Below are 16217 nucleotides of genomic sequence, written 5' to 3' on the forward strand. Positions count from 1 at the left end.
TCATGGATAACATTCAGGCAGTTTTTGTGTAGTTTGAGATTCCTGAGTATCTGAAAACTGGGCAGGATCTGAACTCATCTCTGCTTGCCTTCAAAACGCCAGTGCTCAGTAGACCTCCAGTTGCAGCCCACTTCACCACTCTGCACTTTGTCTCACTTTTGCTTCCTGGAATCGTTTACTTGGTTTAGTCTTTTTAATGTTCTCCTTTTTATATTTTAATCTATCATTGCATTATGTTTAGAGTGAAGAAAGAAGATCAGAGTGTAAACTTTTAAAACTAATTTAAGGGGGCCAGCCCTGTGATCGAATGGTTAAGTTCACACACTCCGTTTCGGTGGCCCAGGGTTCGTCAGTTGGGATCCTGGGTGCAGACCTAGCACCGCTCATCAGGCCATGCTGTGGCAGCATCCCACACAGAAGAACTAGAGTGACTTACACCTAGCATATACAACTATGCACTGGGGCTTTTGGGAGAGAAAAAAAAAGGAAGGCTGGCAACAGATGTTAGCTTAGGGCCAATCTTCCTCACCACAAAAAAAGCATACCTTTCAAAAAAAAAAACAGGGGCCAGCCCCATGGCTGAGTGATTAAGTTTGCGCGCTCTGCTTCAGCAGCCTGGGGTTTCGTCTGTTCAGATTCTGGGTGCAGACTCAGCACCGCTCATCAAGCCATGCTGAGGCGGCATCCCTCATAGCACAACCAGAAGGACCTACAACTAGAATATACAACTATGTACTGGGGGGCTTTGGGGAGAAGAAGAAGAAGAAAAACAAAAAGAACAAGTATGGTTTATAAAACAAAACAATCCAAAAACTAATTTGACTAGAACAGTCTTTTACATTTCTAATTATTATTGATTATAGATAGGCTGTTTGTCTTCAAGTTTTAATATCGATATTTATAAATATAATCCTGAATGCCAACACAAGGTTTCTAGAGCAAAGCAGATTATTATTTACTTACATAAATAACCACAGTGGCTTTCCTTTGCCCCAATTCTTACCCAGGGGGTGATGTAAAAAGAACCAGCTGTCATCTTACATGTGAGGAAGCTACATTTCCAGGCAAGAAACACTGGAAAAATGCAGTTGGGTATTGGATAGACAAGCACATTTTCAACTGTTGCTTGGGGATGTTTCTGGTTAGACAGTCTCATCATTGCTAACGATGATAGTCCTGCCTCTTTCTTTACAATTCTTTTTAAAATGTCATTTTCATGTTGTTCTACATAACACATGTTGTCCAGTACAGATGACAGTGAGCATCTTTCTTTTGTTCCCAGTTTCACTGGGAAAGCTTCTAATGCCTCACCATTTGTTATGATGCTTAGGTTTCTGGAATATACCCCTTATCAAAGTAAAGAGTTATATTCTAGTCCTAATTTGCAAACTTTTTAATAATTAGAGGATGTTTAATTACATCAAATGGTTTTAATCAGTCTATTAAGAAACTCAATTACACTTTTGCCTTAATTTGTGGGCATCATGAATTACATTTGTAACTTTCCTTACGTTGAACTTTCCTTGATTTTCGTCTTCAGTTTTTGGTCTACTTACATTATTTCCTAGAAAACTATATTAAACATTTTCTACTTTTTTGTGGATTTATCAATTTCTTTTTTTATTTCTAACATTTATTTTATATATATATATATATATATATATATATATATATATATATATATATATATATATTCTTTTTTTGGTGAGGAAGATGGCCCTGAGCTAACATCTGTTGCCAATTTTCCTCTTTTTGCTTGAGGAAGATTGTCCTTGAGGTAACATCTGTGCCAATCTTCCTCTGTTTTATATGTGAGACACCACCATAGCATGGCTTGATGAGTGGTGTGTAGGTCTGTGCCTGGGATCCGAACCTGTGAACCCTGGGGTGCTGAAGCAGAGTGTATGAACTTAACCACTGTGCCACTGGGCCAGCCCCACATCTATCATATATTTTTTTTTTTTAAAGATTTTATTTTTTCCTTTTTCTCCCCAAAGCCCCCCAGTACATAGTTGTATATTCTTCGTTGTGGGTCCTTCTAGTTGTGGCATGTGGGACGCTGCCTCAGCGTGGTTTGATGAGCAGTGCCATGTCCACGCCCAGGATTCGAACCAACGAAACACTGGGCCGCTTGCAGTGTCTTCCTTTAAAAAGAGTATGATGCAGTGTCTTTTCATAATATATCTAACCGTTTTTGGACACAGATTTTGAAGAAATTTTTATATCATGCTAATAGATTTGGCCATTATCCTGGGGCTGAAAATTTTTGTGTCTTTAAAAGTTGTCTTAGTAAAATCTGGATGATAAAATGGAAAGGGAAATGACTATACTATATTTTATTATTCTCGTCATTTTGTTTTTTATGTTTTTGACCTATATTCTTAATTACTATGTTAGGTTTACTCTTAAGACATATGAAATAAAAATTATTTGGATGGGGAGTCAGTCCTTCAATCTTTAGTATTAACTTACCAAAGAAAATTAAGACGGATAAGACTTAACCACTCGGCCACGGGGCCAGCCCCTATCATATATTTTGATGCTATGTTGTTATACATAAACCTTTTTAGTAGAGTGTACTTTTGATCAACATATCAGCATTTATACCAGTTAGTATTTTTTACTTAAATGCTATTTTAATATTAATAACTTGTCATACCTGTTTCCATGATCTCAAACATTTGCATCACAATGTATTTTTAACATTTCTGTGCCATGTTAATATTTCTTGAATCAAGTATAAAAGTGGAGTTTATTTTAATTTTTGCTTTTATTTTGTTTTACTTTTGCCAATATCAAAGTGTTTGTTGTCAGTGCTGGTGCGTCTGTTTGCCCTCTGCCCTTTCCTGTCTTGCTGTGTGTACTTGGGGTGCTCATGGTCACAGATGTATACCCTGGCTTCCTTTGCCCCCCAGCTTCCATTCAGGTAGGGCAGATGTGAGGCTCCCTCTCTGCCTCCCTATGGTTTTGGCAGAATCTGTGTTCCTTTACCTAAAGCCGCAGCTTTGACAGGTGGCCCCTCTCCAAAGGCTCCAGCCCTCACCAGGTTCCAGAAACATTGCTCCCCTTACCCCTTCGGGCCTAGAGGTGGTAACAGCTGCCCCACTGCTAGACCCAGGTGCTTCATCATCCCCATTGGGTCCCTCAACCCTGCCCTCATCTCTGCAGAGTCCCTTCATTACACTCTCTTCAAGTAGCCCTTTGAATGTGCTGTTTCCTGCTGACGTACATACTGCCTTTCAACATTTATTTTGATTCCCATCACATCTGGACTCACGCCTGCCATTGTACTGTATATTTTCTAATGACTGGGCTTTTGGTTTGGGATTTTTTTTCACTTACTATTGTTAGATTGAGTTTCTCTCTTTTGGTGTAGCTGTATCAAAATCATAAACATTTTCTTTTTTCTAGTGAACACTCTTAAAATGGTAATACACTTTATCATAGCCTATAATACATATCTTTAATTTGTCCTCAAAGACCATGTGTCACTTCATAATTCTCTTATATCACCTCCTCCATATTGTAATCCTTTAGGATTTTATTTCAAATTGCTGTTAGTTCTCTATTTATGGGTCACTAATTATCTAGGCTGAATAAATTTTTTGGCTTGTTTCGTTTTTGTTCATTACTGTTTCACAGGTCTCACACTTTAAAATTTATTTTCATTTTGCTGTATATATCTCCAAGTCATTTTTTCAGAAAGCATCTGAGGGTGGCAAATATTCTTATTTTACCCTCATATTTGCATGCTATTTTAGGTGAGAATAGAGTTAATTCTAAGTTCACATTCAATTTGTTGAATGCTAGCTCCCCAAAATATGACCGAAACAGTCTGTTGATGAGACAGAGCTGACTTCACTGAGTGAAGGAGAATACTCCTTGGACAGCTGAGAGTGCCTCGCAGCAGGAAGGATAAAACTGGAATATTTACTGAGATTTTGAAGTCTGCTTTAAGGCAGGTCTTTCAATGTGGGAATTTGATTAGGATTGGGTAAAGATCAGGATATAATAGTTTGAGATTGGTGAACACAGCAAAGCAAGATTTACCTCTTTATGCTGGGTTTTGGGAAAAATCATTATTTTTATTTTCACACATGATCATTCTGCAATTCAGCCAAAATGGTGAGGTTATTATCTTAATAACACACTTAGTTTCCAAAAATAGTTTCTTTTACCTAGAAACCTTTTCTTGGCTTCTGAGTACATACTTGCACTATTCTCTTTGGAGATATTTTTATTTCATCAAATGTAACAGAACCTTGGTAGAATTATCTTACCAGAAAATGTCAACAGATGATTTTCATACTCCTAAGTCATGACTCTCATCTGGTTGAGTGATTGTCAGACACCATCAATTATAAGATGCACCCTGGTTTAAGAGAAATTAAAATGTCTTAGAATTGGTGAAGTAACTGTTTGTTACTTTTGTTAGCACTGCTTCCCCATTTTAGTTTTTCGATTGGTAACCATTTGTGCTCTTTTTCATTGTATTAGTTTTCCTAAAGCATTTAGTTATTCTGGTTGTCTGTTCATATTTGTGCTGGCAAGGTCCTCTTCTCCTATAAGCAAATATTAGTTTCTAACTGCAACAGCCTGCCTGCAGTGATTGCAGCTGACAACAGGATGTGCAGGACCTCGTCTATAAGTAGCTTATCTTGTAGTGCATAGAGCTTCCTCTGCATTTCTCCTGGAGGTCCCAAACCACCTGTGACACTTCACTGATACTCTAGTTCCAGCACTGTTTCAAATATTCCACTTCTTATGGAAAAATGCCAGGGTCAACTTCCTCTGTTTCCTTTCTTCCCCTCTCCCTCCCTCCCTCCTTTACTCCCTTCCTCCCTCCCTCCCTTCCTTCCGTCCCTCCCTCCTTTCTCTTCAGTCGTGTTTTAGGATATGTGTAGTAATTTCAGGCTCTACTCTGCTTCTCTCTCCAGCCCCAAACATTCACCCTAGGAGACGTCCACCGAGTACTTCTCTGCATTCTACCGGCAGCTCAGGATGGGGCCAGGGGGTCTTGGGAGAGGCAGAGGTGCACTGATCTCCCGATTTAGAAAGCTCTCTCTTAATTAATTATCCTAAAGACCCACCTGGGCTCCCTCCTCCCCAGGCTCCCTCCTGCATTTGTTAAAGTTGGCAGTAGTGCTCTTTGGTTTCTCCAGTCTTCTTTCTATAATTCAATCCAAATTTGCTTTCCATCTGGTAGAAATTTTTCAAGTTTCTGATGCTCTGTAACACACTTTCTTGTTTTCCAGTTCCTTATATATGTATATATATTTTTCGTAAATTTTCTATCATTTGAAGGAATATGGTTCAAGATGAAGACAGGATTGTTAAGTCAGAAATCTTGATACACTCTCTCCTGCTAGACTATGAAAAATCAGAATAAGTGTTTCCAAAACTCTGGAGGAAATAAAGAAAATATAGTGTGCGTGTGTGTATGTGTGTATGTATATAAATATAAACACAGAAAAAATAAGTATTACATAGAAATAAGATCTTAATTAAAAGAAGATTTTATCAAAACAGAAAAGTAACTATATGCTGTTTGAGAGATATAGCAATGCAACCCAAAAGTTATGAATAAAAGTAGTAAAGATATTTCATGGAACAGCAAACCATAAGAAAACAAGGGCATTAAATAAAATAAAAGGTCATTTTAACTGATGAAAGATACGTTTCCCACTGATACTTCTTTGAAATATATAAAAAGTTGCTATAAACATATTTCTTCTCAGATAAATGATAATATCATTTGATAAATAAGAAAATAAAAAGAGATACCATCTGCAATTGCAGCAAAAATTAAAAGAATCAGTATTCATTTTAAATATTCAAATAAGTTGTAAATAAATTTAATATTGATAAGTAAAAAACAAGTCATTTAGGTGTTAGAAGAAAATAAATGAAATTTAGCACTGAGAATTTCTAAAACATAATATCAGTAATAAAATATAAAGCAAATGATTGATCAAATTGACTATACAGAAACTTAAAACTTCTGTATGAGGGAAAAAACCCACCATAACCATATTAAAACATATACTGTTGTCACATATTATCTTTGGTTTTAAATAAAAATATCTGGATATTTTTCATAAATCCTATTTTCTCCCTTATAATTAATTTTTAAAGCTAAATGAAGACTTTAGTGTTAAAATTCATCTGGTGGTTTCACCCCAGTACTCAATCTTGTAAAAATTATTTTAAATACTGATTTTGTCATTGATAGTATTAGAAATTCAAATAGCGTTCAAATACTGCATGGGTCATCTCCTAGTTTAACACAGTTTTACCATCTCAGAAACTCGATGGCCTCATAGGAAAAGTGCAGATGATGTTAAAGAGGAATTTAAGGAATATGCATTATGCACAAATTAAGGTTCTACTAACTCTATTTGGTCCCATACATAGACCTAAATTAAAACAAAAAAATCGGAGATACTAAAGGAATATTCCCCTGTGATCTTGTCATGCTTGATCATTAAATGGCCACAATCAATGATTAGACATAAATAATATAAATAAAATTGTTTGTTTATAGGTTTGTAAGTCAAGGGGTTGAAGACTGGAACTACCAAACTTTTTCCGTGTGGGTGGTATCTCATCCAGGACAAGTGGTACTCATTGTGGTAAGTTACTGCTGCTTTGATAGACAAGTATTTAGTTTGTGGCTACACTGCTAAGAAAACAAAGATTTTGAAATAAACCATCATGAAAGGCACTGATATGTGTAGCTTACTTTGAAATGCATCAAAAAATATGATGGATAGATGCATAGATAAGTGAGAAAGTAAATAAGGCAAAAAGTTAATTGCAGAATATACGTGGTGGGTATTCCTTTTATAATTCCTTCAACTTTCCCATGGTTTTAAAAATTTTCATAATAAAATGTTGAATGAAAATAAATTATTTTCCTAGGAATATCACTATATTGCATTATATTCATTTTCCACTGCTGTCATTGAAAAGTTACTACAAATTTACTTGCTTAAAACAACACAAATGCATTATCTCACAGTTGCGTAGGTTAGAAGGGCAAACAGGTCTCACAGGCTAAAATCCAAATGTCAGCAGAGCTGCCTTCCTTCTGGAGGCTCTAGGGGAGCCTGTTGCCTTGCCTTTTCCAGCTTCTGAGGCCACCTGCATGCTTCGGCTGGTGGCCCCTTCCTTCATCTTCAAAGCTAGCAACGTTGCATCTCTCTGACCATTCTTCTGTGGTCGTATCTCCTTCTGCTCACAGGCAGAAGAAGTTCTCAAATTTTAAGGATACATGTGACTACATTGTGCCCACTTAGATAATCCAGAATAATCTCTCCATCTCAAGGTCTTAATTTAATCAGATCTGCAAAGTCCCTTTTGCCATGTAAGGTAACATATTCACAAATTCTGGGGATTAGCACATGAATATCTTTGCAGGGAGCCATTATTCTGCATACCACATTCATGTTTGTTAAACCTAATTACTGCTTTTCTGGGGCTCAAAAGAGAAAGAGAAGAAAAACTAGGTATGTGTGATAACAAGAAACCCAAAATACACAGTTCTTTTGAGAAGAACTAGTGAAGTAATGGTTGAAACACTAGAAGTCGTGGATGAAGCCAGGGGAGTAGTCAGATTTCCCCTGTAGAGTGTGTAGAATGAAAGAAGAAGGGCAAGGGAAGACCTCAGGGAACATCAACATTTAGGGAACAGGCAAAGGAAGGGGACCCATGAAGAGGACTGAAGAAAGAAGGAAAATTATGAGAGTTGTCATGGAAGCTAAAGGAAGAAAGAAGGAATTCATTTGATTTTTCTGTAGAAACAGGGAGTGGTCATCATTTTAAAAGCTTTAGAGAGGTTTGAAAACTCCATTATGTCTGTCAGTTATGAGGGTCAACGAGAACCTTGGAGACAACAGTTTTCCTAGAGTGATCAAGGCAGAAGCCATATTACCATGAGTTGCCATTATCAAGTATTTTTAAAACATACTTGACCTTATAGTTCTCTATTAAATGTAAAAATAACATGACGTCATTTTACTTTGCCTTGACCCACCATAATTTTCAAGTCTTTGTTAAGATAACCTGGGACTGTAGACACAGACTATGATTATCAAATCTCCTTGGTCCCCTCTGTCATCCACTTGAGTGAATACTGATAAAATACTCTCAGATCTTAAGCTGAGCACTTGTTTAAGCTGTTGTTTACAAAGGCAACAAAATTATAATGAGTCACTTTGCACATTTCTGTGGTTTACCAGGCATTCAAATAATCAAATCTGCTGTATTAAGAAAAGATCTTCCTGGGGCCAGCCCCAAAGCCAAGTGGTTAAAGTTCTGCATGCTCTGCTTCAGCAGCCCAGGGTTTGCAGGTTCAGATCCTGGGCGCAGACCTACTTCAATCGTCAGCCATGCTCTGGAGATATCCCACATACAAAATAGAGGAAGATTGGCATATATGTTAGCTCAGGGCAAATCTTCCTCACCAAAAAAAAAAAAAGAGATCCTCCCCAGATTCCTGGTCTTCTTAACATGCTTAACAATAAGAAGCAGTCTGTATTCTGTTTCTAGAAATAACTATGATATACTTCAACTTCAACCATTGAACAGACTTTTATGTCTGCCCTACCTATTGATAATTTCCCATGTACGCAATTTACAGCTTCCCTTTGTCTTGCACTTCTGCATATGTAACATGGCTAGGAGCTGTCTCTGAGTGGACACCTATGGGGGAGTGGCGATGATGAGATGTCTACATGCATTGGCCACTGAGAGAATTTCAATATGGATTTATCCAAGCTATAGTAATTGAGAATTCCCATCAATCAGTCAATCAATCAACAAATAAATGTCTGGTTCACAGTCTACCTTATCAGAACCAAATCCTCCTTCAGCATATACTGATGCAGCCTAGGACGGGACTCAGCCCAATGGATACTCTCTCCAGAGGCTGTGAATCTTGAATAAATGTCTCCAGGACAGCAGTACAGTGGCTTTTGACTGGACCCTTCTGTGGTGTGACCTTGACTATACTTCCTGCTGCCTGGCCCAGACTCTTGCTCCTGCCCGTTCAAGTCTCCGTCTCTTGCTCCTGCTGATCTGCTGCTGTAGGTCTACACCATCCTTTAAGGAAATCGGTCAGTTTCTGTTGGATGCAGCCAAGAACACTGACTGATGCATCAGGTTCTCCATCCTGTACCCTCTTATCTTGCTCTGGAAACAGTCTCACCACTGAATATATTACCTCACTGCTGCTTACTCTCATATTTCTTTCTTTACAGCTCTACTTACATGTTCCTTAGGCACTTCAAATTCAGTATATGTCAAAATGAATTCATTATGCCCCTTCACCTACAACATGCTTCTCCTTCAGTAGGTACTATCTTAGTGACTGGAATCATAGTTCACCCAATTACAGGCCTCCTGACGTATCGCCCTCCATTAAGTTCCCAGACAATCTGACATTAATCCAGTAGCCTTCTTAAAACAGCTCTGGTATGTATGGGAAGAGTGAGAGTGAAAAAATGGATCAAATAACAGAAGTTCTAGAAAGTTTCTGAAAACTACGATTACAGACTTTACGTATTCTACATATAGTACTTCTGAGTTCAACTGAGGAAACAGTACTAATTTCATCTTGGAGTTTTCTACCATTATTACTGTTCCCTAGGTTACTCTTAGCCTAGTGATGATGGATTAAGAATACCAGATTGAGAAAGTATAAATATGGTGATAAATATATTTCCATTTATTAAAGAATAAGGCCCCTACAGCGTTCATCAAAATTTGATCAAAATATGTACAAATGTGTCAGCTCTTTTACACACATACAAATGCACTCAGACACCACATATACTTCCTGAAAGCATGTTTTAAATTATAAAATTTATGCTGCAACTATCATATTTATATCTTGCTTTTTCAGAGCCAGATCATGTTTGATACTGACTGTATCACAAGTTTTATGAGTTCTCATTCAAGAAAAGAGTTGGAGAAAGTCCATGCTGGTCTGATCTGTCGTCTAGAAGAGATTGCAGAACTGGTAGTGCTGGATACTAGTAACTCCCGGACAAGAGCTGCACTTGGGGCCTTGCTTACCCTTTATGCTCACTGCAGAGACAGAGTGAGAGATTTACTACTTAAAAATATCTTTAGTGCAGAGGATTTTGAGTGGACAAGGTAGGTAGATCTAAATGATAACTCTGCATAAAACAACTAATCACACACCTAGCTCTAGGTCAATTAATTCTCTACCTCCAACTCTGTCAAACCTAAGTTTTAATTTTCTGAGATTTACAGAAATTCCAAGCAAGTTACACCAATTCAAGTACCATATTCCTGTGCTTTCTTGTTTCTCTTTTCCACTGTCCTTCCCCTTCATTTTAACTTCTTTCTGCTTCATCTTTCTGAACTGACTCCACTCTCCTCATAGTTCCTCTTGCCTTTTGCCATTATTCAGCCAGAGGGCAGTTATCAGTGCGGACAGAGTAAGAGAAGCTCTGCCTCAAGCCTCTTCCTCCCGCTGCGTGCAGTCAGCTCTGGAACAGACTAAGCTGGGAAACCAGTCATAGAACATTTCCAGCCAATTCTCTAATTCAGAACTAACTTCCTCCTACCCAGAGTCAATCAGTATATATTCATACATATGTAGTATTCATATACAAATATAAAACGATAGAAAAATAGAGCCCTGACATTGGTGAGAAGAAATCAAACAGGATTCCTCTAATAAATGTGAAGTTTCAAGCTTATGAATTAAGTTTTTGCTAAAGTTTCCTTTGTTCATAGAAAAACAACTGTCTTGCCTGCATAATTATGGTCTTTGGTTCTCAAGAAAGGTTAATTTTTAAGAAATTCTTCATTAGCATAAATTTCCTTATTTTAGGTACAACACTTTCCTTTAAACGCTAGAGAAAATGGAGCAGAAAGAGGCTGATGTATTTCACTGATACCACTCAAGTATATTTTACCCGAATGCTTTATATTTGACTTATATTCACGTTCATTTTACTACAAAAGTATAAGTATATACATTCTTAACTGCCAAAAAATATGCCCTGTTTATGAACCTGCGAAGAGTTTAGTATGTTATTATTATTTCCTATTAACTTTTTTTTAAAGTGAAAATGAAAGTGGAAGAGCATATATAGACAAGTAAACTAGGAAAGAGAGGATTCTTTTTTTTTCCTTCTTAACTACTTGGAAATTAGAACAGTATTTTACTTCAAAAGTAATTTTTTTATTGAGATAACATTGGTTTATAACAAATAAATTTCAGTGTACATCATTATATTTTGATTTCTGTGTAGATTACATCATTTTCACCACCCAAAGACTAAGTACCATCCATCACCACAAACATGTGCTTAATCACCCCTTCACCCACTTCCCTCCCCCTTTCCCCTCTGGGAACCACCAATCCAATCTCTCTCTCTAGGTGTTTGTTTTTACCTTCTGTTTATGACTGAGCTCATACGGTATTTGACTTTCTCCCTCTGACTTATTTTGCTTAGCATAATACCCTTGAGGTCCATCCATGTTGTTGCAAATGGCAAGATTTCATCTTTTTTATGGCTGAGTAGTATTCCATTATGTATACATACCACATCTTCTTTATCCATTCATCCCCTGATGGGCACCTGGGTTGCTTCCAGGTCTTGGCTATTGTGAATAATGCTGTGATGAACATAGGGGTGCATGTATCTTTACACATTCGTGTTTTCATGTTCTTTGGATAAATACCCAGCAGTGTAATAGGCAGATGGTATAATATACTGTTTTCCATATTGGATGCACCAGTTTGCACTCCCACCAGCAGTGTATGAGAGTTTCCTTTTCTCCACATCCTCTCCAACACTTGTTGTTTCTTGTCTTGTTAATTATAGCCACTCTGATGGGTGTGAGGTGCTTTCTCACCGTAGTTTTGATTTGCATTTCCTTAATAATTAGTGATGTTGAACAGCTTTTCATGTGTCTGTAGGGAATCTGTATGTCTTCTCTGGAAAAATGCCTGTTCATATCCTGTGCCCACTTTTTGATCAGGTTGGTTTTTTGTTGAATTGTATGAGTTTTTTATATATTTTGGAAATTAACCCCTTATCAGATATATGATTTGCAGATAGTTTCTCCCAGGGGTGGGTTGTCTTTTCATCTTGTTTGTGGTTTCCTCTGCTTTGCAGAAGCTTTTTAGTCTGATGTAGTCCCATTTGTTTATTTTTTCTTTTGTTTCCCTTGCCTGAGAAGAGATGGTATTCAAAAGATGCTGCTAAGACTGATATCAAAGAGTGTACTGCCTATATTTTCTTCTAAGAGTTTTATAATTTCAGGTCTACCTTCAAGCCTTTAATCCATTTTGAGTTAATTTTTGTGTATGGTGTAAGACAATGGTATACTTTCGTTCTTTTGCATGTGGCTGTCCAGTTTTCCCAACACCATTTATTGAAGAGACTTTCCTTTCTCCATTGTATGCTCTTGGCTCTGTTGTCAAAGATTAGCTGTCCATAGATGTGTGGGTTTATTTCTGGGCTTTCAGTTCTGTTCCATTGATCTGTGTGTCTGTTTTTCTGGCAGTACCATGCTGTTTTGATTATGTCAGCTGTGTAGTATAATTTGAATTCAGGCAATGTGATACCTCCAACTTTGTTCTTTTTTCTCAGGATTGTTTTGGCTATTCATGGACGTTTGTTGTTCCATATAAATGTTAGGATTCTTTGTTCTGTCCCATGAAGAATGTCATTGGGATTCTGATTGGGATTGCACTGAAACTGTAGATTGCTTTAGGTAGTAATATGGACATTGTGACTCTGTTTATTCTTCCAATTCATGTGCATGGAATATCTTTCCATCTCTTTATAACTTCAATTTCTTTCAATAATGTCTTATAGTTTTCAGTGTATAGATCTTTCATCTCCTCGGTTAAATTTATTTTAGGTATTTTATTCTTTTTGTTGCGATTGTAAATGGGATTGTATTCTAGACTTCTCTTTCTGCTAGTTCGTTATTAGTGTATAGAAATGTAACTGATTTTTGTATGTTAATTTTGTATACTGCAACTTTACTGTATTTGTTGATTATTTCTAGTAGTTTTTTGGAGGATTCTTATATATAGAATCATAACATCCACAAATAGTGAGAGTTTCACTTCTTCCTTTCCAATTTGCATCCCTTTTATTTCTTTTTCTTGACTAATTGCTCTGGCTAAAACTTCCAGTACTATGTTGAATAAGAGTGGTGAGAGTAGGTATCCTTGTCTTGTTACTGTTCTCAGAGGAAAGGCTTTCAGTTTTTCTCCATTGAGTATGGTGTCAGCTGTGGGTTTGTCATATATGGCCTTTATTATGTTGAGATACTTTCCCGCTATACCCATTTTATTCAGAGTTTTTATCATAAATGGATTTGGGTCTTATCAAATGTTTTCTCTGCATCTATTTAGTTATCATGTGATTTTCATTCTTCATTTTGTTAATGTCATGTATCACATTGATTGATTTGCAGATGTTGAACCATCCATGCATCTCTGGAATAAAACCCACTTGATTGTGATGTATGGTGATGTTGTTGTATTTGATTTGCTAATATTTTGTTGAGGATTTTTGAAACTATGTTCCTCAGTGATACTGGCATGTAATTTTCCTTTTTTGTTGTTGTCTATGTCTAGTTTTGGTACCAGGGTAATCCTGGCCTTGTAAAGTGAGTTGGGAAGTGTCCCATCCTCTTTGATTTTTTGAAATAGTTTGAAAAGGATTGGAATTAAATCTTCTTTGAATCTTTGCTAGAATTCACCAGAGAAGTTTTCTGGCCCTGGACTTTTAGGGGAGGTTTTTGGTTACTGTTTCAATCTCTTTGCTTATGATTATTTTATTCAAATTCTCTATTTCCTCTTGATTCACTTTTGAGAAGTTGTATGATTCTAAGAATTATCCACTTCTAAGTTATGCAGTTTGTTGGCATACAGTTTTTCATAGTATTCTCTTTTAATCCTTTGTATTTCTGTGGTGTCCATTCTAATTTCTCCTCTTTCATTTCTGATTTTACTGATTTGAGACTTCTCTCTTTTTTTCTTAGTGAATCTAGCTAAAAGTTTCTCAATTTTTGTTTATGTTCTCAAAGAACTAGCTCTTAGTTTTATTGATCCTTTCTATTGTTGTTTTAGTCTCTATTTCATTTATTGCTGCTCTGATTTTTATTATTTCCTTCCTATACTGACTTTGGGTTTTGTTTGTTCTTCTTTTTCTACTTCTTTTAGGTATAGGGTAAGCTTGTTTATTTGAGATTTTTCTTGTTTCTTCAAGTAGGCCTGTATTACTATAAATTTCCCTGTTAGTAGTGCTTTTGCTGCATCCTATAAGAGTTGGTATATTGTATCTTCATTTTCGTTTGCCTCTATTTTTTTATTTCTCCTTTGATTTTTTCATTGATTAAATAGTTGTTCAGTAGCATGTTGTTTAGTCTCCACATGTTTGTGACTTTCCCAGCTTTATCCTTGTAGTTGATTTCTAGTTTCGTAGTACTGCGGTCAGAAAAGATGCTTGATATGATTTCAACCTTCTTAAATTTATTGAAGCTTGCCTTGTTTCCCAGCATATGGTCTATCTTTGAGAATGTTCCATGTGCACTTGAGAGGAATGTATATTCTGCTGCTTTTGGATGGAATGTTCTATATGTATCTGTTAAGTCCATCTGGTCTAGTGTTTCATTTAAAGTCACTGTTTTCTTGTTGACTTTCTGTCTGGGTGATCTATCCATTGACATAAGTGGGGTGTTAAGGTTCTCTACTATTACTGTGTTGCTGTCAATTTCTCCCTTTAGGTCTGTTAACAGTTGCTTTATATATTTAGGTGCTCCTATGTTGGGTGCATAGATATTTACAAGTGTTACATCCTCTTGTTGGATTTTTCCCTTATCATTATGTAGTGCCCTTATTTGTCTCTTGTTAGTTTTTGTTTTAAAGTCTATTTTGTCTGATATATGTATCACTACCCCAGCTTTCTTTTCTTTGCCATTTGTGTAGAGTATCTTTTTCCATCCCTTCACTTTCAGTTTGTGAGTATCTTTAGGTCTTAAGTGTGTCTCTTGCATGCAGCATATATATGGGTCTTGTTTTTTTATCCAATCAGCCACCATATACCTTTTGATTAGAGCATTTAGTGCATCATTTAAAGTAGCTATTGATAAGAATGTACTTATTGCCATTTTGTTACTTTTTTCTGTTTTTTTTTTTTAGTATTTCTTCTTTGTTCCTTTCCTCTTCTCTTGCTGTCTTCCCTTGTGGTTTGATGGCTTTCTTTAGTATTATGTTTAGGTTCCTTCCTCTTAATTTTTTGTGTATTTATTATAGGTTTCTGGTTTGTGATTACCATGAGGTTCACATATAATAACCTACACATATAACAATCTATATTAAGCTTATGGTCCCTTAAGTTTGACCTCTTGCTAAAAGCTCTACTCTTTTACTCTCCTCCCACATTTTATGATTTTCGTATCATATCTAACCTGTTATGTGTGTGTGTATATACATTAGCCTCTCATCATGGAAATAGATAATTTTAGTACTTTTGTCTTTTGACCTTCATAGGTGGTTGATCTTCTACTTTTACTGTATATTTGCCTTTACCAGTAATTTTATTGTTTTTAGGGGGTTTTTGGATAATTTTCTTATTCCTATTTGTGGTCTTTTCTTTTCCACTTAAATAAGTCCCTTTAGCAGTTCTTGTAAGACTGGTTTCTGGGTGATAAAATCCTTTAGTTTTTGCTTGTCTAGCAAATTCTTTATCTCTCCTTCCATTCTGAATGATAACCTTGCTGGGCAGAGTATTCTTGGCTGTAGGCTTTTTCCTTTCAGCACTTTAACTATATCATGCCACTCCCTTCTAGCCTGTAAGGATTCTGCTGAGAAGTCAGCTTATAGTCTTATCGGGTTTCTTTTGTATGTAACTTGTTGCCTTTCTTTTGCAGCTTTTAGGATTCTCTCTTTAATTCTTGACATTTTATTTATAATGTATCTTGGTGTGGGACTCGGGTTCATCTTGTTTGGTGCTCTCTGTGTTTCCTATACCTGGGTGTGTGTTTCCTTCCTTAGGTTAGTAAAGTTTTCAGCTATTATTTCTTCAAATAGATTCTCTGCCCCTTTGTCACTCTCTTTTCTCTCTGAGACACCTACTAATATGGATGTTAGTTCACTTGATGTTGTTCCAGAGGTCCCTTAGACTGTCCTCATTTTTTAAAATTTTTTCTTTTAT

General features: G+C 36.5%; 1 protein-coding gene and 1 long non-coding RNA gene across 3 annotated transcripts in view; one reads left to right on the forward strand and one right to left on the reverse strand.

The window, feature by feature from the left end:
• The window catches only part of DNAH14 (dynein axonemal heavy chain 14), a 396896-nt gene that overhangs the window by 145645 nt on the left and 235034 nt on the right, over positions 1 to 16217 (forward strand). Inside the window, exons 26-27 of the mRNA XM_070501636.1 lie at positions 6545 to 6632; positions 9905 to 10158. Coding sequence (XP_070357737.1) covers positions 6545 to 6632; positions 9905 to 10158 — 342 coding nt within the window. The remainder of the gene's footprint in view (positions 1 to 6544; positions 6633 to 9904; positions 10159 to 16217) is intronic.
• Positions 1 to 16217, reverse strand: part of LOC123282209 (uncharacterized) — a 143394-nt gene that overhangs the window by 107618 nt on the left and 19559 nt on the right. For both annotated transcript variants that reach the window (XR_011499484.1, XR_006522221.2), the window contains exon 2: positions 4281 to 4372. This is a non-coding gene — a long non-coding RNA (uncharacterized lncRNA). The remainder of the gene's footprint in view (positions 1 to 4280; positions 4373 to 16217) is intronic.

The sequence above is a fragment of the Equus asinus genome, chromosome 30 (assembly GCF_041296235.1).
Source record: "Equus asinus isolate D_3611 breed Donkey chromosome 30, EquAss-T2T_v2, whole genome shotgun sequence".
Classification (NCBI taxonomy): domain Eukaryota; kingdom Metazoa; phylum Chordata; class Mammalia; order Perissodactyla; family Equidae; genus Equus; species Equus asinus.